The sequence below is a fragment of the Pteropus medius genome, unplaced genomic scaffold, assembly GCF_902729225.1.
Source record: "Pteropus medius unplaced genomic scaffold, Ma_sr-lr_union100, whole genome shotgun sequence".
NCBI classification, from domain to species: domain Eukaryota; kingdom Metazoa; phylum Chordata; class Mammalia; order Chiroptera; family Pteropodidae; genus Pteropus; species Pteropus medius.
This window is the reverse complement of record NW_024356397.1, coordinates 216,624-239,976: the sequence shown is the minus strand read 5'-3', so window position 1 is coordinate 239,976 and position 23,353 is coordinate 216,624. Positions and strand designations below refer to the sequence as shown.

At 40.8% G+C, this 23,353-nt stretch overlaps 1 protein-coding gene across 2 annotated transcripts in view; it reads right to left on the bottom strand.

Annotated features, from left to right (window-relative positions):
- Positions 1-7,708: 7,708 nt before the first annotated feature.
- Positions 7,709-23,353, bottom strand: part of TESPA1 (thymocyte expressed, positive selection associated 1) — a 28,834-nt gene continuing 13,189 nt past the window's right edge. The window contains exons 4-11 of one of the 2 annotated variants that reach the window (XM_039862159.1): positions 22,615-22,664; positions 21,862-21,915; positions 21,079-21,115; positions 20,708-20,806; positions 18,752-18,960; positions 16,365-17,173; positions 15,198-15,291; positions 7,709-8,472 (exon numbers count right to left, since the gene is read on the bottom strand). In XM_039862159.1, the coding sequence (XP_039718093.1) occupies positions 8,264-8,472; positions 15,198-15,291; positions 16,365-17,173; positions 18,752-18,960; positions 20,708-20,806; positions 21,079-21,115; positions 21,862-21,915; positions 22,615-22,664 (1,561 nt within the window). In that variant the 3' untranslated portion in view covers positions 7,709-8,263. The remainder of the gene's footprint in view (positions 8,473-15,197; positions 15,292-16,364; positions 17,174-18,751; positions 18,961-20,707; positions 20,807-21,078; positions 21,116-21,861; positions 21,916-22,614; positions 22,665-23,353) is intronic. The other variant, XM_039862160.1, reaches the window with a different exon arrangement.

Sequence of the window (23,353 nt, the reverse complement as noted above, 5' to 3'; positions counted from 1 at the left end):
AAGTGAAATAAGTCAGACAGAAAAAAAAAACCATATGATTTTACTGAAAACAACTAACAAGACAAACAAACAAAAACTCATAGACACAGATGACAGTTTAGTGGTTACCAGAGGGAAGGGAGAAGGGGAAAGTAGATAAGGGTCAAGGTGGTCAAATATATGGTGACAGAAGGAGATTTGACTTTGGGTCTGGGAGAGAGAGAGGAGGCATTTCACTCTGTTACATTCCTTCAGATAGTCACTAAAGCCTTACTTTCAAATTGCTTAACTTCTTCCTTTGCGTGTATAGATAAAGAGAAAATCCAAGTACCTATCTTTTCATAGTTTTAGTATGCATTAGGAGATAAATTTTATTTAAATAGAATAAACTGGGAGCCATTTCTGGTATAAGAGCTAACATTTTTTAAATGTATGGGAATGTATCAGGTTATATCTAACCTGAATCTTTGTTACTATTATTAAGTTCACGAGATAGTGGAAATATTTATTACAGTTCACTTGGGGAGGATGATACAAGGTGGAATGAAGCATGTATCTTTGTGGATAAATATTATCAAATTTTGTGGGGAGATACCCAAAAAAGAGATTACTGGGTCATGTGGTAATTCTAGTCTTAATTTTTTGAAGAATGTTTATACTGTTTTCCAGTGGGCATTAGGAAGATTCAGCTGTATAAAGAGCAAACTGAGAATTGAGTCAGTGCTTATATGTCTAAACCACGTTGTTACTTTCTGAGAATGGGCAAAAGTTGTTCTTCCCTGCTGAAGAATGGGAAGGAGTAATAAGCTAAGATTTCAGTAGAGAGAAGTTATGACTAAACCCAAGGGGGGCACTAACCGTCAGTAATAACCATAAAGAAGCATGATGATGATGAGTGAGCAAGATGCTACAATAAAGTTCTGCTTTGGAACCCGTGCAAACAAAAATAAATAAGCAAAAATTCTTCGTAGACTTCAAAGGACGGTGAGCTCAGAAAAACTTCAAGGATTCATGGCAATTGAGAAATGTTCTTAAAGATCGTATGTGCTTATAGGCAGGGAGAAAAGTATTGGGAGTAGAAAGGTGTAATTAATTTCACCTTTTTTTTAGGTTTTATCCAAGAAAGAAAATTGGTTGAGACCCCTGATCCCTCAGTGTGGCTGTATCCCTTTAGAATGCCTATAAAGAAGTTGAAATATGAGAGAGGATTTTACATGGTGAATATGATAAGCCTGGGTTGTCTAAATGTCAAAGGGGACAAGTTCAAGAGCCAGGGGTCTATTCATGTGAGCTGTGCATTTGTAAGTGTTGACAATGCAGACATATATGATCGTTATTTTTATTCCTATTTTATATATAACAATAATTAGCTATTATTGTTGCAGAAATGTTGCAAAATCAGACTGGTGAGAAACCAAGCGCCGCTAGGAAAGTTGGAGAACTCAGGTTTATTACGCTGAGAGTTCCAGAAGAGCTAGCATGCTGAAGATCTGGGCCCTGAGCTCAGGGGCAATTTTGTTTTTATAGGGCTTCTCTATGCTGTTACAGTTGGCATGGGCTGATTAATTGATTTGTCCTCAGGCAGTTATAGACCAGGGGAGTTGCTTTGGGCTACAGGCAGTTACAGAGCATGAGATTTTCAGACAGGAACTTAGGCAATACATCTGTTATCTAGACAGAACAATCAAAGGGGAGGGTGAGTCTTCAGTTGATCTCGAGATCACTCTGCCCTTCGGCCTATGTAGCAAGCATGTCTACAGTAGCAGAACAAAGAGCTGATTACAAAGTTAGCCATTTGAGTGGAAAATTCCTCTTCATTATTACTAATACAAAAAACATTCTTAAGACAAATGCACTTATCATGGTCCAGTCACTAATGTACATGCTGGTTAGTAATTTAGATACAATATCTTATGACTATATATAAGACATTTGAGCTCGGGGTGCTGTAAGTCGCCTTGGGCTTTAGAAAATCATTTCAGGGAGAACACATGTTCAGTAATTAGTAGTTCACTTGACATATAGGTAGGTCAAAAAAGGTGGTATCTGATAATCTCTTATTATGGGCAAGGCCTCTAATTCAAGTTCTTCTGGATAGTTAAGGGAGGGGCAGAAGTTTCTCTTGAGCCCAGAGCTAAAGTTGCCTTTAGCTCAAAACAATCGGCATACCACAGAGGTACATCTTGGGGTGACTGATTTAAACCCCCACATTGATCTAGCCTTGAGGATACATTATTAAACAAAACAGATAAAAATATTTTCTCTCATGGAGCTTACATTCTACTAAGGAGAAAGATGCAATAAACAAATTAAATAAGTAAACACAGAATGTTAAATAGTATAGTTTTGTAGAGAAAATTATAGCAGGAAAGAGCTTTTGAGGGCTGCTACAGGTTTACTAGGAAATGAATGAGGATTCAGGCTGAGAGATGGAAAGAAACTTGCCCAGGGTCGGACAGCAGGTTAGAACCAACATTTCTTTCTCAGTCCTGCCAGCATTCATTCCTCTCTCTGTTCCTCTTGCATGTCCCCAGGTCAGAGGCATCCTTATGAAGGTTACTGCATCCTGACTCACACTGATGAGAGTCAACAGGGAAAAATCTTAAACAATGTACTTTTCTTAAAATATAGATACATTAACCTTGATTTTGATTATAGAATAAAAATAGAATTTACAGGTAAATTTGGGGAGTGGTAGGATATGAAAAGAGAATAGCTGTGCCTTAAACTGCAATTTATAAAAAGAAATAATACAAAGCCTTACTATATACTATATACAGTTTTCAAAGCAGTTTTTAACTCCTTTATCTGACATTCATGACAATAACCGGAGAGAAAAGCAGCTTTATTTCACATTATTATTCCCATTTTAACAAGAGGAAACTGAGGCTCATAGAGAGTAAGTGATGAAATTGAGGAAAAAAGTGTCCAAACCTATAGACAATTTTAATAAGAGTTTATTTGAGCCAAACTGATGACATATGCCTGGAGGCAAGATCTGAAATGCTCCCCAGAATAACAATTTCTTTTATGCATTTGAAATTAAGGAGAGAACAGTAAGGAAAATTGCAGGAGAGTGGGAGAAAGAAAGTGTGGGGGGGTACTGGATGACAAGATAGTTAAAGTTATTGCTGTCTTGAGGGTGGTCGTCACCCTTTAGAAGGAGGTCTGGGGTGTGTTAACCTAGATGCACAGAAACAATGGACAGACCTTGCTTAAAGCAAAGGGAATCCTTTTACTAAAGAAGTCACTTGCCTGGGGCATGGGAACCCACCATGACTTGCCCAGTTAGGAACTCCTGATTAGATCACCTGTGAGGTTACTTTACATAGAATCCCTTTTTATCCCCATCCACAAAGTTCACTTGACAAAGTTCACACAATAGTGAGTGGCCTCAATGGCTGGGACTAAGTCAGTAGTCCTGATCAGTCTGACTGAGGTATGATGTGTGCACAAGGTAATGTGCCTAAGGCTGTTAACTCATGCAGCCTGGTTGCTCGTTTGCTTTTATGAACAGAAATCACCTGCTTGCATATGATTTTTGATTGGTAACCAAATATAGTCACAGTATTATTCATGGACGGAGACAGTTATATTAAGGAATGGCAACTTTATCATGCATCTGAGAGAAAATTTTCTTAGGATAGAAGGTTTTTACAAAGTTTTATTGAAATTGTCTGGAGCCTTTTGCCATCTAAGCTCAGGTCTCCTCTCAAGGCTCTATATGGAAATGTGTCCCCATGGAGACAGGAGTGAGGAAATACGGATCAAATAGAGGTGTCTTCCTGGGCCACCTCCATACTATTTATTCCCATCTCCACACCAACAAAGAGGTAGGTATGGGGAAATAGTCATGTCAATCAGAAGATAATACAACAACCATTTTCGATTAGATCTTAACAAGCTTCCAACATCAACCTTCTTCATCCCTAGATTCACATATTTAATTTGGTTTGGTTTATGAAGACAGCTTTGAAGTCAGTTTATATTTCCTGAGACCTAAGGGGCTAAGCATGTGTTATGTTAGAACAGTTAGCAGAATGTATGCTGAGCAAGGGCAGGTGGCTGGAGACTGAAAACTGCCTAAGGATACAAACCGATTCCTAGGTAATTGAGACAAAGTTGTTTTGTGAGAAAATATTGTTTTCCTGTATTAAAGTCGGCATGTTCTAAAGAATTAATGAGCCTCGGAAATGGAAGAAATTCGAGACACCATTTTTAACATTAATAATTCTAAACCCTTCTCTAGTGATTAATAAGTGCAAGGCACTTTTCTCTGCTCTTTACATAGAAGAACTCATTTCATGTTCACAGTAAGCTCATGAAGTGACTATTACCTTTATCAAACAAGATGGCCTTAATATTCCCTTCAATTTAACTAAACTTTAGGTAGACTTCTTTCTGACTCTAGGCTCTTGACCTCCATTTTCTTAAAGCATTTACTTTAGAAACCTTGCCATTGTAAATTCTTTCTCTGCCCCTTTGAGATGTAAATCTCGTCCCAGTTTTACAGCTCCCAGATGTAAATCTCTTGCCAGTTTTACAACTCTCAGGATGTCTTTTTCAAGGTCGGGGAGCCATCTCTTCTAAATGTAATCCTCAAAGATTAGCATCCTTATCTTCCAATTTCTGTGGGAAGCTACGAGGCTAACATCTGAGCATGCTTAGCTCAAAACTGCAAAACCATCTCCTGCTATAAAGATTTGAGAGAGATTTTTCTTTTGGATAAGGCCAATTAGCAAATACAGGTATGGCCTATGACCCCTCCTAAGGTCCTTCAGTACTTTTCCATTGCTCATCCCAGTCCTTAAAATGTCTATCAGCAGAGATGAGTTCAGACTTAGTTCTGGCCTCTCTCCTCTGTTGGCATAGCCATGAATAAAGTCTTTTTTGCCTGCTTAACTTTGGTGCAGTTTTTACTGTGACATTATCCGATTTACTGATTAAGAATCTGAGGCACAGAAAAATCGAGTAACTTGCACAGAAAAGTTGAGTAACTTGCCTAAGGCCACGCATTACTGAGCAGGATTCTAGTCCTATCTCCTCACTTTACTGATGTACTGATGCTGTCAGTCAGGGCTTTCTGTCTTACGTAGCTTGAATCTTGCCTGGAGTAAACATTACTGTGTTAAAAGCATATTTATTCCATTGTTTCGTTTGATCTAACCCAATGTACTGACGGGACAGGTATTTGTATCTTTATAGTTGAGAATTTAGGAAGGTTAAACATTTGCCTAAATCAAACAGCTCTTTAATGAATGATTCAAATAAATATATTTGAATCAGGAGTTTAAGGCCCCCAGGTTAAGTGTTCAATCTCACTGCACTTGATCTGTGAATCTAACTAGAATCAGATCCGTGAGAAGGGCTAACTCCTGCTCAGGAAACCTGTGCCCTCTCCAAGCCAGCTGAGCACCTGTGATCTCTTCCTCCCCATTCCAACAGTTCCTCCACTTTCCTCTTTTACCCAGTAGCCTCCAGAGGCCTTTCTGTAGTTCAGAAAAGCCATCTCCTAAAACCTTCTCCGCCCACATTACTTTCCTTTGAACCAGCTCTCTGTTATGACCCTGTCTTTCTCCAGCCTCTTAGAATTCACTTGAGAATTCTGATTTATATATGACACTTGTCACTTTGCCCTGTGGGGTCGCAAGTATGAGCTCCAGCGTGTTTCCTGCTGGTATCCTGTCTCTCAAATTGGCTTCTCTTCCTTACACAAGGCTTCCCAGATAATCCAGAACATCAGTGAGGCGAGGGGGTGGAGTAGGTAGTAGTCGTGGCAGAGAAAGATCAGCACTGAAAAGATGCCGATGAAAGAAAATGGTGTGGAAATGTCTGGACAAGAGAACGGATCTAACAGAAAACGAGTCCCCTACTCGTGATCGGGAGAAGGGGGGACCCAAGCTCTCGCCCTGGTTGCGAGCGTGTAATCTCGGTCACCTCCATTTCCTTACTCTGGGCCTTTTTTTTTCTTTCTAGACCACTGGGGAGTCTGTGATATTCTGAGATTCTCAGGCCTCGGTTTTTCCCAGTGGGAATGGAGGTATGTACCTCTTCCCTGCTGGGCTCACAGGGAATTCGGTCGTCCTGGTTGGCTGGATGACTATTTCAGAAAAGCCGGGATCTCGGAGCGAAGCGGGGATTGTAGTGGTTGCGCTTGGCTTGACAGTGCTGCACTGCCACGCGTCTCATCCATTTTTTCCTAAACATTGTGCGCTCTGCCGTCCAGCGCCTCTCACTCACCTCCCAGACAAGGGGGCACTGAGGCTGGCCCGGGGACTATTAGCTGTGGTCAGAGTGCGACCAACCCGGGAGCTCTGTCCCCCCCCCGCACCCCGTCCCGCCCCCCCCCTCCCGCCTCGTGATAATGGAGCTGGTTGGTGGCCGGGAAGCTGGCAGAGAAGCCTGGCTCTCTTTGGGAAGAGATAGAGCCGTGGCAGATGCTGGAGAGAGGGAGGAGCAGGGAAGCTTTTGTTTCCGAAGCTAATAATAGAACCTTCCACAAACACTCTGACTCACGGTGGAGTTCTTCAGAATCTGCCCGGGAGGGGACGGGGCGCAGAACGCACTGTTTCTTTTCCTCCCTCTTTGATATTGCCTGTGCAGACCCTTCGGTTACTTCTCGAGGGCTGTGCGGCCTGAGGAAGGGAGCAGAGGAGGTTATCCTCGCTGTCCCCCGCCTCCCGAATGCTATCCCCACCTTCCGCCAGACACATTCCCTAGAAGATTTCAGTTATTCGTTCCTGTATCTAATAGTAGCTTTTGCAGCCCCAACACATTTCCTCAACGAGATGCGGTCAGATGTGCTGTTAGTCTCTGAGGCTCTTTAAATGAAATAATCTCCTTCTGTTCTCTCTGTGACCAGATCGCTTAACGTCCCCTCAGCTTGACTAAAGTTTGGACACGCTTCTTCCTGACTCTAACCCCTGACCTCCCTTTTCCTAGAGTATTTACTTTAGAAAATTTTATCGTAAACCTTTTCTGTGTCTCTTTGAGATATAAATCTTCTCCCAGCTTCATTCCAGTTTTACAATCCAAGAAAGGACCTGAGAACCCTGTCTCTAAAATATAAACATCAGGGAAGATTGCGCCCTATCTCCCAGTTTTTATGGAAGCGGTAGGAGCCTAACCTCAGTGGAGGAGGATGGGAGGACTTAGCTCCAAGCTGTAAAACTACCTCCGGTTGGTCGTGAAGGAAGTTTACCTTTCCTTTGGGTAAGGCCCATCACCAAACACAGATATTTAAAATTGCCCCTCCCAACTCTTAAAGAAAACTCACGGTTCTTTGTTTCCATCTAGCTAGGTGTCCAGATGTCATCTATGCGCTATGCTCTTTCTCCTATTGCTGGCAATAGCATCAGAATAAAATCAACCTCTGTCAGGTCATCGTATCTGGTGTGATATTTTTCCTTTAACACTCATGGTTATGATTTCTCTTAAATCCTTCTCTTCTGGTCTTTGCTGTCTTGCAACTTATTAGGCAACCAAGTAATACGTGACTGGAAATGTGTGTGTGTGTGTGTGTGTGTGTGTGTGTGTATCCTCTCCCACTCTACTACAATTTTCTTGGGGGAAGAACATATCTAAGATGTCTGTACCACATATTGCCTGATAGAGCACTGTAGGTGCTCAAGCCCTGTTTGTTGACAAAACATTTTCCATCCAACACAAACCATGACTGTTAGTTCTCTAAAAACATGACAAAGTTTTAAAATATTTTTATTTGTATTATTTTCTGCCAGCAGAAAATACTGTGAATTTTCACAATGACCAAGAGGAGGGACTCTGAATCTCACTCATTTCTTTTTCTGTGAAGATACAACATTTGGGATAGAGGAAGAAGCTGGTTTTGAGGGGCAGGCTGCAAGTGGATCTCCTGGGATGAGACCTCAAGAAGGAAAACAAGACTCTGGTGTTGTGGAAGACATCCTAGAATTTAATTGAGAGCCCATAGGATGTGTAGAGGGTTGGAGGGAATCCTGCTGTGGGTTGCACCAAGGTTTCAGAACCTGAAAGTGGGATTTTGCCTTCCTCACTTAGCTTGAGCCCTTTGAGAGTTTTCCAGTAGCAACCTTTGATCCAGTAGCAACCCTTGTTCCTCAAACTCCATCGTCTTTAAATCCTCAAACTGCCCTAGGCAGTGTCAAAGCTTGGGAGAAAATTAAGTCTTTGTCCAGCTGACCACTGTCCACATCACGTATTCTAATATCCATTTAGCAGAGAAACCAACGCACAGAGAAATGAAGGGAGATGCCTAAGGTCTTTGTGCATGTGGTTTATAACAGCATCAGGATGTAGATTCCAAGTCTCTTAGTCTGGTCTTCTTTCCCATGTACCATGCTGCTTTTCTCTGACTGAGTTCAGAAGTTTGTAGGATCTGGGAGCAGGAGCTGGATGTTGGAGGCAGTACCATCTCCTGCAAGAAGAAGTGGGAATTAGGCTCTTCTAAGAAACCACTGCTGTCAGGGAATGTGCCGTTGCGGTGGTGGCGAAAGCCTGCAATGGGAATTAAAAGCGAACACATCATGCATTTTTGAGATAACTTTGGGTACTGGATTAGTAGAAACCTTCATATCCTACTTGTGGAGATGTTTCTCACAACAATAAGTAATATTTAAAGTTATTAGCAGCAACATCAAAGAGTCATGTGACAGGCTTTCTGCTCTTCTTACCATGAAGTAAGATTTCTGGAAGTGTTCACTTATTTTATATACTTACAGAAGTATACCCTTACTTTTATGATCGCTGAGCACTGCTGGAGAAAATTATAAAACCACTGCCAAGCTATGTTCTGCACCTTGTGCTGAGCCCTGACATTATTCACCGATTCAACTATTAATACATGTTTCTATTTAAACATTTCTTTTGTTCTTTCTCCATAGCGCAATTTCATATCTTTACTGTCCTCCTCAAATTCTCTGCCTCACACTTTTTAGTGATGCAGTAGGGAAAAAAGAGAGAAACCGACAGACAGACATTTCTTGACTTCTTTCCAAAATGACCAGTGTAACTGTATTCGCTCTTGTCCTTTTTCTTTTCCTCTAATCTCAAAGATCTGCACCCCTAACTCATGGCTAAACCCTCCAAAAATGCAAACTCACTCTAATTCTCCAGTGACCTCAGATCATCATTCTCTCTTCCCTCCTGAACCATGGCCTCCCTGATCCTATTGATCCTTTCCCTTCGGCAAATATACATGCTTGAGCAGAGATGCAAATAATTGATTTCCAGTGCGACCAGTATTCTCAGAGATAAGTTTATAGCATTGTTGGATATTAATTAGTTTTGTAGCTAATGGGGCAATCTACTAGTTTATCTGTATATAACTAGTTTCTCAAATACTCTCTGGAGGAGTTCAAACATATTACTAGTATCCTTATTAATTAATCAATCGAATAAAATCTTGGAACATGTTTATCTTATATTTGCATGAGAGCCATTATTTTGCCTTTTTGAAAATTGTACTTTAAAATATTTGCCTTTCAACTTGTTACTTCTACTATATTCTGTTGTTAATAAAAGGACACTAGTATTCACTTACCCAAGAAAAAAACCCTAGACATTTCTCTATGTTTCTTGCTTTTCCTCATCTCCCAGCTCCCAAGTCTGATTTATTTTAGGTTTAGCCACTGTATGTATTAAATATTTCAAAACCCCACTCTTCTCCATTTCCAGTACTCTTGTCTTATTTCTGTTCATCACATTTCTCCTCGATCTTCTCTGGTAGACTGTTGAATGATTTCCTTTCCACCACTGACTCACAATTCTTTCCATTTCTCATACTTCTGCCAGAATGCTCTTTCCAAAAGATAACTCTAATCATATCATTCCTTTGTAAAATTTTCAGTTGCTCCCTATCCTCCTAGACTAAGTCAAAATACTTAAAATAACACGGAAGACTTTGTTTCATAATCTAATTTCTCTTTGTCTTTCCTACTCTTAATTTTGATTTTCTCCCACATATCCCCTTTCTCCCACTAAGCACGAGGTATAGTTTCTGAAGATATTGTTTGTGATTTTCCATTCTCCTCTGCCTTTGGACATGTTTTCTAACTAGGATATCAATGTCCTTCTTCTTCTTCTACTTCCTTCCACTCCCTTCTCCTGAGTTCTAGTTCTATTCTGATATTAACTAACTAGTTACATGATCTTGCTAAGTCATTTTCCTTCTCAAATAGTCTACATGATTATGAGACTTAGGCGAGATAATATCTCTGAAAGTGCTAAATGCTGGAGGTGCTTTCTACCTGAAGAGCTGGGTAAGGTAGTGTGGATGGAGCTGGAGCCTCTGCTCTGCACATCTCCAGGAGCAGTGCTCACCTTGCGGTTTACGTGAGTGTTGACCTGAAGTTGTATGGCTTGACAGCCTTGGATATAGCCTTGGTAATCCTTGGGAACCTTTGAAATGAATAACTCAGAAAATGAGCATTATGCAATGCAGAGAGCTGTCTTCCACAGCTCTAAAGAAGAGCACGTCAGTACAGATGCAGGGAATGCCAAGGAAGAGAAAAGAAAATACACAGAGGTGAACCGGCAAATACAAATTAAAAATAAGAAGCTTAATTTTCCCTGTTGTGAAAGAGGCTTTTCTCCACTTCACTTTTTCTTAAAGCATGTTTCTTTAGAAAACCTGTCAGTTTTTTATTTGCCTCTTTGAAATGCATGTAAATCTTTTTTAAAAAGCTATATAAGCCTCTTGCCACCTTTACAACCCAGAAATGTGTTTCTCAAAGGAAGCCACTGCTTTGAAAGGTAATCATCAAGGACCATAGCACCCCTATCGTCTAGTCTCCACGGGAGGATAGGAGTCTAACTTAGGTGCCTGGCTCCAACTTGCAAAACTATCTTCTGCCATAAAGATAGGAGAAGTTTTATTATTCTTGTGGATAAAGGCAATTAACTAACACAGTTGGCCACTCGAGTTACCAGGTGAATCTAGGATGAACTATGTGACAAATGGTACTTTCAAGTCCTCTTATTTGAGGGCTAGTTATTGTTTATTTTGACAACATGTATGTGATGGGTTATAGAAGAGGTGAGATTTCTTGCAGTCTGCAGTCTCGTTAGTGGATCGTCTGTGATGCGCATCATATTGTGGTTTAATGCTTATTCAAAAATAAAACTGTTTTCTTTCTCTTAACCTTTCTGGAGAAGTTTTCTGGGGTGGGAGAAGATTTTTTAAAAATTATATTTCCCTAACACGTGCAAAAGGACATTGGTAAGAATTATAAATGTAGCAGAAAAATAATTGTCACAATCTCATGATGTCCCGTCTCCCTTTTCCATCTCCCCTATACTTTCTATCTACTAGTTCCCCTTAAGAATTTATTTTAGTATAAAAATAACTGCCCAGTGTCATCAGCTATAAAATGGAAAACAATTTAAGAAAGCATATATCACAGCATTAAATGATTTAATTCCCATGAAATGCTGAGGATAGTGTCTGACGTGTAGAAAACCCTATATATATTTGTTATTGTTAATATCATCATGTGAGAAAACTTACATCAAAGAGAAATCTGTAGCTACCTGACTCACACAGGTTCTAATCAGTACAAACAGACAGAGCTTCGAATTAACAAACAGACAGAGCTTCGAATTAACCGCTATGGGATTATTTCACACTAGTTTCCTTCTTTATGCTCTGCACTAGCCTCCCAACCTAACCCTTCCTGTCTCTTCTTTCACTGCCACCAGCAGAGTTGACCATATCATGAAACCTCCCATCTCCATAGATAATCACTTTACAAATAGAATATATATTGGCCCATGCTACCTCAGATCTGGTAAAAGAAACAAACAACAACAAAAGAAAAACCTTCTTGCCTCTGCCTTTTATAAATGTAATAAAGGCCAAATGGTTTAAATTTCAGCAACAGGGCACCCATAAAAGTGCTGTGAATTTGAAATTCTTGAGCACAGTGCTAATTAGGAGGAACAATGAGAGTCAGCCTTTCCCAGGACCTTGGAGGAAGAATAAGACTTCTCTGGCAGAGACTAAATGATAGAGAGGAAAGAAAGCTGGTAGTTGGGGACAGATCCTCTTTTAACAGTAAAGGTGCCATTGTGCTAATTATTGAAAGGCACTCATCTTATATCGTTGAATTAGGGGGGGAAAAAAAAAAGAAACTCCCTCTTAGAAGATGAAGGCCCTTGAGTTTCTGGGTGGTAAGCTAGAGCTGGATTTGAACCCTTATTTGTCTCTTTTGGTCGGTGTCTTTGTGCAACGTGAGGACTATACAAACTGGACATAGTGGCTGGTTAGGTGCTGCTACCTCTTCCTACCCATGCTCACACCTTTTCTATGGCCAATAACCAGTAGTAGATTAACTCCTGGGACTTTATACAGAGATCCTGGGAGATAATTCATCTCGAGGAGATAATTATAGATCCTGAAAGAGGCAGAGTAGGGCTGTTTTTCAGTAGATCTGAGGGACTCCCCCATATATCTCTGCCTTTGATGGTGGTAAGTGAATTTCCCCCTTCCTTATTTCTCACGGTCTTTAATCTTTGTAGTCCTGTGCTGTTTTGTAGCAATTCCCCCCTTCCTGTGATCTCTTAGACGATGATAGAAGAGTGGATCGAGAAGACTGTGCACGGCTTTGTGAAAAGATGATGAAACAAACTCACAGAAAATTGGGAAGATTTGGCACCCTCTGTGATTTCTGTCGCAGCCAAAGACTGTCAGTGCAGAGATCTCTCATTCTTCTAGAGAGGCACAGAAGGGAAATCTACAAAGTCACTTCCTCTTTTACCAGAGGGACTAAGTGCATTGAATTTCTAAAGTTACTGTGTTTCATTGAGTCTGATAAACCATTGTTCATAAGATTTATAATTATTTTATACTCCACTAAGGAGGCAAAATGTAGACAATTAAATTGGCTGACACTGACAATGGTAAGACCTATTCTATCCGAGAGATATTAAAATGTGGAAAAATGTATGCTTTAGATTAAGCGAAACACAGCATTTCTAACTGCAATCTCTCTTGCTGTAACGAAATCCTATCACTATGGTAGAAAATAGAATCTAGTAACTTATTCGAAATGTGTAAATTTTAGAAACACTTCCTCTCTGGCATAACCGCATAGATCTTGCACTGCCTGTTTGGTATTTTTCTTGTGCGAGGCTGACATCTGCTGGACAAATAACACTTGAACAAATCTTTGTACAGTGGCCCCCCCCACCCCCCCCATCCACCGTTTGGCCTTCCGTGGTTACCTGTGGTTAACCACAGTTCAAAAATATTAAATGGAAAATTCTGGAAATAAACAAATCATAAGTTTTAAACTGTACGCTGTTTTGAGGAGCGTAATGAAATCTCTTGCTGTCCCACTCTGTCCTGTCTCACCCCAGACGTGAATCATCCCTTCGTCCAGTCTCCACACTGTATATGCTTCCTGCCCGTTAGTCACTTAGTACACTTCTCATGGTATTGCAGAGCTTGTCTTCAAAGTATTTTACTTAATAATGGCAGATTCACATGACTTTAATGAAGTATATTGTTATAATTTTTCTATTTTATTCTTAGTTATTGTTGTTAATCCCTTATTGTGCCAATTTATAAATTAAACTTTTTCTTAGGTATGTATTACCAGAAAAACATGGTACTTGTTAGAACTGAAAATTCTCAGGCCCTGTCCAGACCTATTCAATCAGAAATTCTGGAAGATAGAGTGCTGTACTATTCGTTTGGTTTTAGGCATCCATTGGGGGTCTTGGATTATATCCCCCATCGATAAGGTGCGATTACTATATATGTATGATTATATATGTAGATATATAATTTTCCTATTTCATAGGACAAAACTAAAGTTAAATGATTTCTGCAAGATCATTGAACTAGTATGAGGTATGGCATTTGGTCCAGATCTTAAAATTTTCAACTATATATTGTCGCCTTTTGCTAATTACCTTTTTTGTGAATGACGAACCTTATATAATCTATATACCTGGAGATGAAGGTAAATAGAGAAATAGAATTAAGAGCGATAAGGACTCTAAAACCACAGAGAATTAGAATTAAAAGAGAATCGTAAAGATCTTTGTAATTCATGGACTAATAACACTGAAATTTTGGAATATTATCCAAAAAAAGCTATTGGGCTAAGAGATGCAGTAAATAGTATGAAGACATGCAAAATGGATGGAACTCTAGATAAGATTCATTTACTTAATTCAAGAAAAGTTTCAATTTGCACTGTCTTGGAAAAATCATTGTCGCTGAGGCCATCTTCTCTGTGATTCTAGGGGCTAGGTGGTGAAAACTACAGGAGACTAATTTTCATTTAGTTTAAATAATAAATCTTTAGCCATAATGTTCAAAAGTATAAGGGATGCCTCTGAAAGAGTTAATACTCAAAACTCTTAGTAATAGGCAGTAACTACCTATGTGATGTTCATTGTCCTTTGAGGAGGCGGAGGGGAGCTATGCACATTGGACCCTCGCTGCAGAGAGGAACTCAGAGCCTAAGTAAACAAAGCTGTGAGATACACTGAAGAGTCTTCCCTAAGTCCTGTGATGTAGGCTGATTAGAAAGCAGCTAAAAAAAGTAAGCACTGGCATATAAATATCCATGGTTGGTCCTCACCTGTTACAAAACTTCTACAACAATGCTTCTCAAACTTCAGTGTGCAAAAGAATCACTAAGGATTAATATAATTGTGATTTATCAGGTCAGGGGGCGCGGGGCTGGGGTTCCAAATTTCTAACAAAATCCCAAGGGATATATGCCGCTGCTGGCCTGTAGACTACATTTTGAATATTAAGGTTATACAGAATTTCCCCCAGAAGAGCAGTTCTCAGGCTGTGATCACCAGGCCAGCAGCATCAGCATCACCTGGGAACTTGTTGGAATAGCAAATTTTCAGGCCCTGTCCATACCTATTCAATTAGAAACTCGGGAAGAGGGGGCCCGGACATCTGTATTTTAACAAGTCCTCCAGGTGATTCTGATGCTAGTATCTGAGACCCAGTGATCTAGAGAAGCATTTATCCAGCCATAATAGAAAACACCCGAAGAGCTTAAACAAAAAAATCAGCCACTGGTTTCCACGCCATCCCAATTAAATCAGAATCGCAGGATGCGGGGCCTTTCATTATAATTATCTTAAAAAATCTTTCCAATGTGCAGCTAGGTTTGAGAATCACAGAGAGAGAGAGAGAGAGAGAGAGAGAGAGAGAGAGAGAGAGAGAGAGAGAGAGAGAGAGAGTCACTTACTTCTTGAGCCTTTGTCAGCAAAAGTCTGGTAGAGGTGGGGGGTTCTGGGTCTGCTGGGCCAGAGACTCTCCTCCTCTTCATTGTTGCTTTGCATCTGAAACCAAGATCCCAGCAGAACTCAGACCCAGTGGTGGGGAAAGGTGTAGAATGGCAGGCGGCTCTAGGGGAAGAAAGCTGAGTGTACTTGAGGGACTTGGCCTCTTTTCCTGTGGCAGGAACCTGGTAGTAAGGAAGGCAGGAGCTGAGGTGCAGCTCTGCTTTGAATGAGAAGTGACATACATAAAAATTATGTTGCAAATTATCACAGCTTCCTTTTGTGGCAAAGACTTGAGAACTTTTCCAAGAGACCCTAGCACTTCATGGCAGTACTATAGGCCCGGGCAAGAGGAGTCCTGAGTTTCTGAGAGTCCATGGGGTAAAGAGTTGGTAGACCTAGGGGATGTACCCACCTGGATCCTACACTACCCCTCTAGATCATGTTCTGGTTACCCAGAATTCCAAATATGCTGCTCGAATGGTCCCAAGCCTGCTTCAGTGAACTGCACTTGTTTGCCTGGTGTCTGTTCTCATAAGGGCCGTCCTCTCTACTAGTACATGCACTCCTGAGTGATGTCCAATGGATGGCTCTTTGTATGGGTAGGGTGTATGAGGCATTTGGACACACAGGTCCCTGATAGTGCAGGACAGATCTTGGCATGGAAAGAGAAGGAAAAGGCCAGAGGCTGCCCACAATACCATGTTCTAGCACCAAAGTCCTAAGAGCCTGGGAATTCTAGATTTGAATGTGAACTTCCAGGTCTTTATGGTTACATATTTGTCAAGGAAGAAGTAAAGATATTTTATTACATAATATTTAGCTTAGTGTGTAACTGACCTGTCTACTCTTGTGCAGTTCCCATAAGTGGTGAGATGGGGAGTACTTGATGAGAAACTTCAAGATCAGATTAGGTGAGGAATTACAAAAGCATTTCTGGAAACCTGGACGCTCTTAAAAAAATGGGCCTGTTCTTCTTTCTCCTTTTATATTAACTTGCTCTCAAAGGTTTCTGAATATGATTTGAGAATTGGCATGTCTAGTGAGGACAGGGAGCCTGGATTGCCTTTCCCCAAGGACAAGAAGCTAGAGCCTTTCTCTGCCAGCCTCTCCCTCATCTCCAACCCACTCACCTCCTCCAAGTCAAAGGTGTCCAGCAGCTGCTGGGTCAGAGATCGATGCAGTTCTGGTTTCTCTTGGCTCTGCTTCCATTTCTGCTGAATGACGGACAGGTCCAATGATTTAACCTCCCTGCCTGTGGGATTCTTTTGAAATAGGCTTTTTCTTGCTCTGCTCTTCCTTTTCCAGAAAATCTCATCCTTGTCTGAATGGACTTCCTTATTGGTGGCCTGTAGACCCCACAGCTCTCTCTTTACCCGCGCAGGGTCTGTGCTCCACTGTAGATTTGCTCTGGGCAGAGAGTGTGTGCACAAGGGTGTCTTGGAGTTAGAATGCAGAGTTTGTGATGGTGCTCGCACTTTGGACATTCCCTGCTGTGTTACCTCTTTAGGGCAAAGGACACATGGACAGGAAGAAGTGGGCAGCTTTGTACTGCTGATGGGGAGCACAGGATCTTCCTGTGAACCTGGCGCAAACTCAGGGTCTTGTTGGAGAACCAGCTTCTCTCCTCTCACTCTGTCCATTACTTCCCACACCACTTGGTCCAAACTGTTCCTTTTGGGGGTATTGCGGGGTGGTGATAGCCGATCTCGGGGGCACGTATATAGGCACATTTTGGAGATGGCTTTCCGGAGGCGCTCTCTGGGTGAGTGAGGTTCAGGCTCTGGGGCCAGAATTTTGATGGGTGGCACATCAGTTGGGTTGCAATTCCAGAACATGTGGGATGGTGTGAACTTTTGAACAGGTGTCTTAGACACATACGAGTAGAGGCAGAAGAACGCATCAGCAGTGACTGCCAGTGTTTGCACCTGCTTAAACCTGCCTGGGTACAAAGATTGAAGACCATGAGTCTGGGGATCATCAGAAGATTATTTATTGAATCTCTGACTTCAATCACCTCCCTAAAGCTTAAAATTCAGAAAGAGATGGTGCCGAGTTTCCCACTAGTGTTTCTCCCATTTAGATTTCTGACACCCAGTATCCCCTTTCTTGATTTTCTTGATTTTTTGACTCCCCATGCCAAGTAGTCCAAAAATTAATTCTTTAAGGGATGAGAAACATTTCTATATCTTAATTTAGCATCTCCTTTCTGTCATCGGAATATTCTAAATAATGGCCTCTACCACTGTGTTTGCTTTAGAGGACAGACATGATAAAAAAGGGCAAAACAAACATTTTCTTAGACAATAACAAAGTTTTAGGGTTATAGAAGGCTTCTCGATAGCAACAAATTTGAGGGGTAGCAATGACTAGGCAATGGATTGGGGCAGAGGAATTTAGATGGGCTCTATCATTTCTACTAGGCTTTTGCTTCTTGAAGTGTAGTCAGTAGTCCAATAGCATCAGCATTGCTTGGGAACTTGTTATAAATAAAGACTCTTAGACTATATCCCAAGCATTTTAACAATATCCTTTGGTAATTCATATGCACATCCATGTCTGAAAAGCACTATGATAAACAATATATCCTTTAAACTGTAAGCTTCTCGAAGGCAAGAATCATCTTCGTCTGGTCTAGCTGCTGTTCTTACAGATTTTAACACCTAATTATGACTCGGCACATGAAATAAATTCAATATATCATCCTCAAACTTTAATGTGGCTAAGAATCATTCAAGGTGCTTGTGAAAATACTCCAACTCAAAATCCTTGTTTCAGCCGGTGGTGCCTAGGAGTCTAGTTTTACCAAGCTTTTAAGTTGAATCTGATACAAAGGATCTGACACAACACTTCAGAAAGACTATCATGTTTTGGGTGTAGCAGAATATAATTTGAAATCTATTCTAACATATAGAATCAAAAAGAGTCTTTTTATACCTCATCGAGGTAGAGAAGCCCTCTCACATCTTTTCTTAGTCTGAAATCTGGGCAACTTAAATCTTTGTTTCCCAAATGTGGCCTAAGGATTATAAATAAGACCCATCTGTGTGGTTGTTTAAAATAAATATTCCTGAACCGCTCCTTCTCTGGAGGAAAAGCCCATGAATACGAATGCTTTATAAACTTTCCGCACAATTTAACATATTGAACGTTGAGAACCACTGCCCTAAATGGAACTGATTTTTATGCAGCGGCTATATAATGGGAACATTTGATAATTTCAAGTGAGAAATAGAAAATGAGAATAAGATTTAAAGACATTTTGTTCCAATTTGATTCAGCTAAAGGAGAGAAAGCCTATAGAAAGCAACGGTAATAGGAAGTCTCTTGAAGATTATTTTAAAAGAAGCAAATGTCAAAGTTCTCCGTCTTTACTGAAGACAACATAAGAGAAAACAGACACACGAGGAAAAGGTCGGGTGAAGCTAATCAACAGAAAGCAGGATCTGGAGCCGTTGATCTCTGTTGTGAATGTCTGGAGGCTGAGGGGAAGTGGAGCATGGTCTGTGGTGACACTCACTGGCCAGCATGAGGCAAGGGTCCTCCATCTCGATCCTCCGCACCTGGGCCTTCAGGAAGAGCTGGAAATCAATGCCTTTGGCCTGGGAGGGGGTGGTGAAAAATCGAGCAGGAATCCGAGAAGTGTCTTTTTGGTCCTCTTGGCCAAAGCCCAGGCTGAAGAGGACATCTTCTGCATCTTCTTGCACCTTGTCCAGAATCTCAGAAATGCTGGAAAGAGGGAGTTCGAGTAAATAGGGCAACTTTGAGGCAGAGGGTAATCCAGTTTCTTTGACTTTGAGAAAAGCTTTCATTTCTCTGAACCTAAATTCTGTCTGAAACATGAGAATTATAATCTAGCCCTGGTTTAAAAATTGAATGAGATTTTGTCATAGTACTTTGTCTAACTGATTACAGGTGAATGAAATTTACTATGAATTTGAACAACCACAAGCAGCACTAATGCAAAGAAATCTTGTGGTTGTGTTATTAACGAATCAGTTCCCATTTGTACACATGTACTATGATACAACTGGCTTATGCCAAGTGCTTTGCAACTTGTCATCCAGTTTTCCCTTAGTGGTTGTGTGAGATAGGGAATGTGTGTAAGGAAAATAAAACTCATTTTTATCCTGAGGGTAAAAATTTTTTCAATACAGTGAGTCTTCACTTAACGTCTTCAATAGATTCTGTCACTTTAAGCAAAATGGTATATAATGAAACCAAATTTACCATAGGCTAATTGTTATAAACGACGGCTAAGTTCCTACAGCATCTCATCAATGTTATAACAAAACGACATTGAACAAAATAATGTTATTCGAGGACCTGCTGTATAAGTATGTTCAAAATCTGATTTTGAGAGGTTGACCTCTTAGTAGCACCATTTTTAGTACAGAAGACCAGCATTACAGAAGATCAAGTTCTCTCTGTCTCTCTCTCTGTGTGGCACCAACACCTGTCCACTTTTGAATCTGTATACTACCAGGCTGGATGACGCAAGAGCTCAATAATTATGTATCCTAAACAACAATGGGGATGAGGGGGGCAGTGGATTATCTGAAACTTTGAATAATCACTGTCGCTCTTCAGAGAGGATGCTGGCCGTTTTGATCAAATAGGGATCATCTTGTATAATTAATGGCTGCATAATCAGAATTCCTGGCTCTACTTTTGTGCTTGTCACCTAAGTACCAATTTTATCTCCATGGTCCTAAATTTCCATATCTGAATCGTGGGCATAAGTCTGGATCATTAGTTCTCAACAATGACTGCATATTAGAATTACCTCGGGGGTCTTTTAAAAATGCAGATATTTGAGTCTCATCTCCAGAGATTCTGATTTAATAGAACTGGGCTGTAGCCAGGGCTAAGTGAGGAGAAGTCACTAAAGGTAGACATGGTTAATGTCTCAGAACCAGGTCTCGAATTCAAACTCTCATTCTAAATTCCACTTTTTATTATACCACACTAGTTTTCATCACTTTCCATCTTGTTTTAAAGTTATTTGCATGTTATATTTTGTTCACCCTATTGGATTATTGAGTTCCTGGGGGCAAGTTCTTTGTTGCTTCATCTTTTCAAATTCCATTGTCGTTGCCTGGCTTGGATTAAGGGATACAAAATTGCCTGAATGAATCGATATTTCATTCAATTAAATCGATCAATCAATCAATACATTTATTGACCACTTATTGCACACTTACTATTAAGTCCTGAAACTGTGACGGTACCAATACTACACCTCCTGGGGCATAAAGTTCAGTGGAGAGACACCTGTTATTATACACATGCATGCAGCTCTGAGCAGTAGATTCCTCTGTGTCCCCCACTATTCTTCCCTACTTCTTAAGTATGTGACTGCATAAAAGCTCCAGTAAGATATCTCAGAAGAAGTGGGCAATAGTTTTTGGTTCCATTTTCTTCTGCCTCTCGTCTCTCTCACCCTTCTTCCCTTGACAAACTTGGTACCACCTACCTTGAACTAGTCTTGTTGGTCCCACCTGTCATGCTGCTGGAAGCCAAACTGCAGCCAAGATCTAGTAGTTGGCAGGGCCGGGCAGTCTCCAGGAAACTCCTGCAGGAATCAGAGATGACTTAATACTAATCTTGTAAGCAGTCTGTACCCTGGCTCCAAGATGTCCCCTGCTGGGCACAGTTACTTCCTGCTGAGTACCCTTGAACCATCTACTATGAAAACTCAGTCTATGACCTCATTCCTGGTTGGAAAATCTCACTCTATTGTGAACCTTTAGATTTTTGTTTTTAATCTCTTGGACTTTGACACTTATCCCAGTTCAGAAGCTCCTGAAGAAGGTATCATTCGGCCTAGCTGAACCTTACACTTACCTGGAGAAGAGTTTGCCATTCGTGGCCAACAGTGTGGCTGGACAAGGGACAGAAAGGCAGAGAGAAAGTTAGAAGGGAAAATCAAAATCACCTCGGTTTCCCCTCTGAACTTAAAACTCAGCCCTCTTTGTTCCTTTCTGCCACTACCACAGGATAGCTGAACACCATGAACTCTGCTCTTTAAGGGGGTGTCTAAAGATTAGCAAACACAGACCTGGAAGGGGGACAGATATGGCAGGGTACAACTGTCCCAAGCCTCTGCACTTCTGAACCACGACTGGTGTCTAGGCAAGAGTTCCTCTGTCCTGAAGAGGACAGAGTCATTCGGCCCTCCAGGCCTGAGTTCTAGCCCTACCATATGAATCTCTTTGGGTCCCAGGGGGCTATACCTCCATATTTCATTCAAGTCCCTATCTTCCTGCAGTGCAGTCTCTCTCCTACATCTAGTACTCAGGCTGCTTTGGGCTTCCTACACAGAAAAGTGTTTCAAAGATGTCTGGGCAGCTAGGGCTATGGTGATTTTATATGTTATCTTATTAGAGGCCAAAGGAAAGTTCCAATGATGGACCAGCAGATGTCCTGATAGGCTGGCAGGGAAGTATTCCTGGGCATGTGACTCTTTCTGACTTTCACATAGATCATAATGAGACTGCTCTTTCCCTACAGATAAGACCCCAGGGATAGGCTGCATCTTTCTGCAGTTCTCCCCTTCCATTCTATCCCTAATTCATTCACTATATAGCCTCTTCCTAGATCCCAACCTCAGAGAGCAGCGCTACTTACCCTCTGCTCCGAGGGTCAAGTCATCTTCAAAGCTGGTTCCATGGCTAGAGTACCCTGTCAAATAATAAAGCAAAGGTCACAGAAAATCAGGCTTGGACACACACATACACACACATACAAACACACACACCTCTGTATATTTGAACATCTACAACCACATAGTCACATCAGATGTCCACACGTTTGCAAAACTACCCCAAGCATTACAGATACTACTTCAGAAGTCACATTTGTATTTTGATTCAGAAAGATTCACATAAACACTCGTCTATAATTAACCTGTCCTCTATATTACATAGTCATGTACACAATCCTCTGCCACATAGTAAGCACATGGGGGTGTGCACTCACACACATAAACGAATATTTTATAAAGCTCTTATCTCATAGCAGTGATTGTTAGCTAAGCAACCACTAATGGAAAATAACCTTTGAATACTGGTGAGCCTGTGGCCTCTGAGCCAATGTTTGCTCTGCCTTCTGGTCCTTCTGGACTGCTGTATGATCACTAATAGGCATTTTTCAAACCGTTATAAGATAGTCAGCATTCTTATGCATGCATGTATGTGCCTATACATATATACTCTCTCACACACACAGCCATCGCTTGCGCTCGCTCGCTCTCTCTCTCTCTCTCTCTCTCTCTCTCTCTCTCTCTCTCTCTCTCACACACACACACACACACACACACACAGCCATATCACTATCCAGGTAGAGAAGAACAGTAGAAGAAAGAACATAGTCTATACTCACCATTATAGATCGACTGTCCTGCTTCCTCAAAAAACCCTTCTTCAGAGTATCTAAAAACCAAAAATAATCTTACAGGTTAAAATAACTATATTTTCCAAGAGGCTATTCCTCAAATATGTCCCACAAGTTCACATAATTTTTCAATGAAAGTCAGTAGTACTTAAACAATTTTTATGCTGAAGAAAACTAATACAGAGTGATTATTTGACTAACAAATTCATGGTGGTAGTCAGGGGGATTTGGGACTGGAGTGCACTATATTTCAAATTGTGCTGCCATCGCACTGACCACATTGTCTAAAGTCAGTTTAGCAATAATTCTCCAGGAAAATTCCTAGATAAAATAGGAAAGAAAGAATACAGAAGTAAAACTGGAGAGATGCATTTATAGAAGCAGGAGTTTGCGTGTATGATTTCTACATCACAAAAAAAAGATAAAAAAAGATATCAAGATAAAAAAAAAAGACCACTTTTAGGAGGTCCTCTTATCTATCACACACCCTTCCTTCTCTCTGAGCCATGTTCTTGCTGAATATCATGTCTTTCAGGAAGCAACAGACACGGCATCTTGGTTAGAGATTACATTTTCACATTTTGAGATATGGGCTTATCAGGTATTTACCATCTCCACAAGAAGAACAGACACAAATCAGAACAAATGGTAGTTAGAAACAACTCAGTTTTACAAACAAGTAGAAATTCTCTGTCAAAACAGGTGAATGAATTAGTCTGTGAAAAAG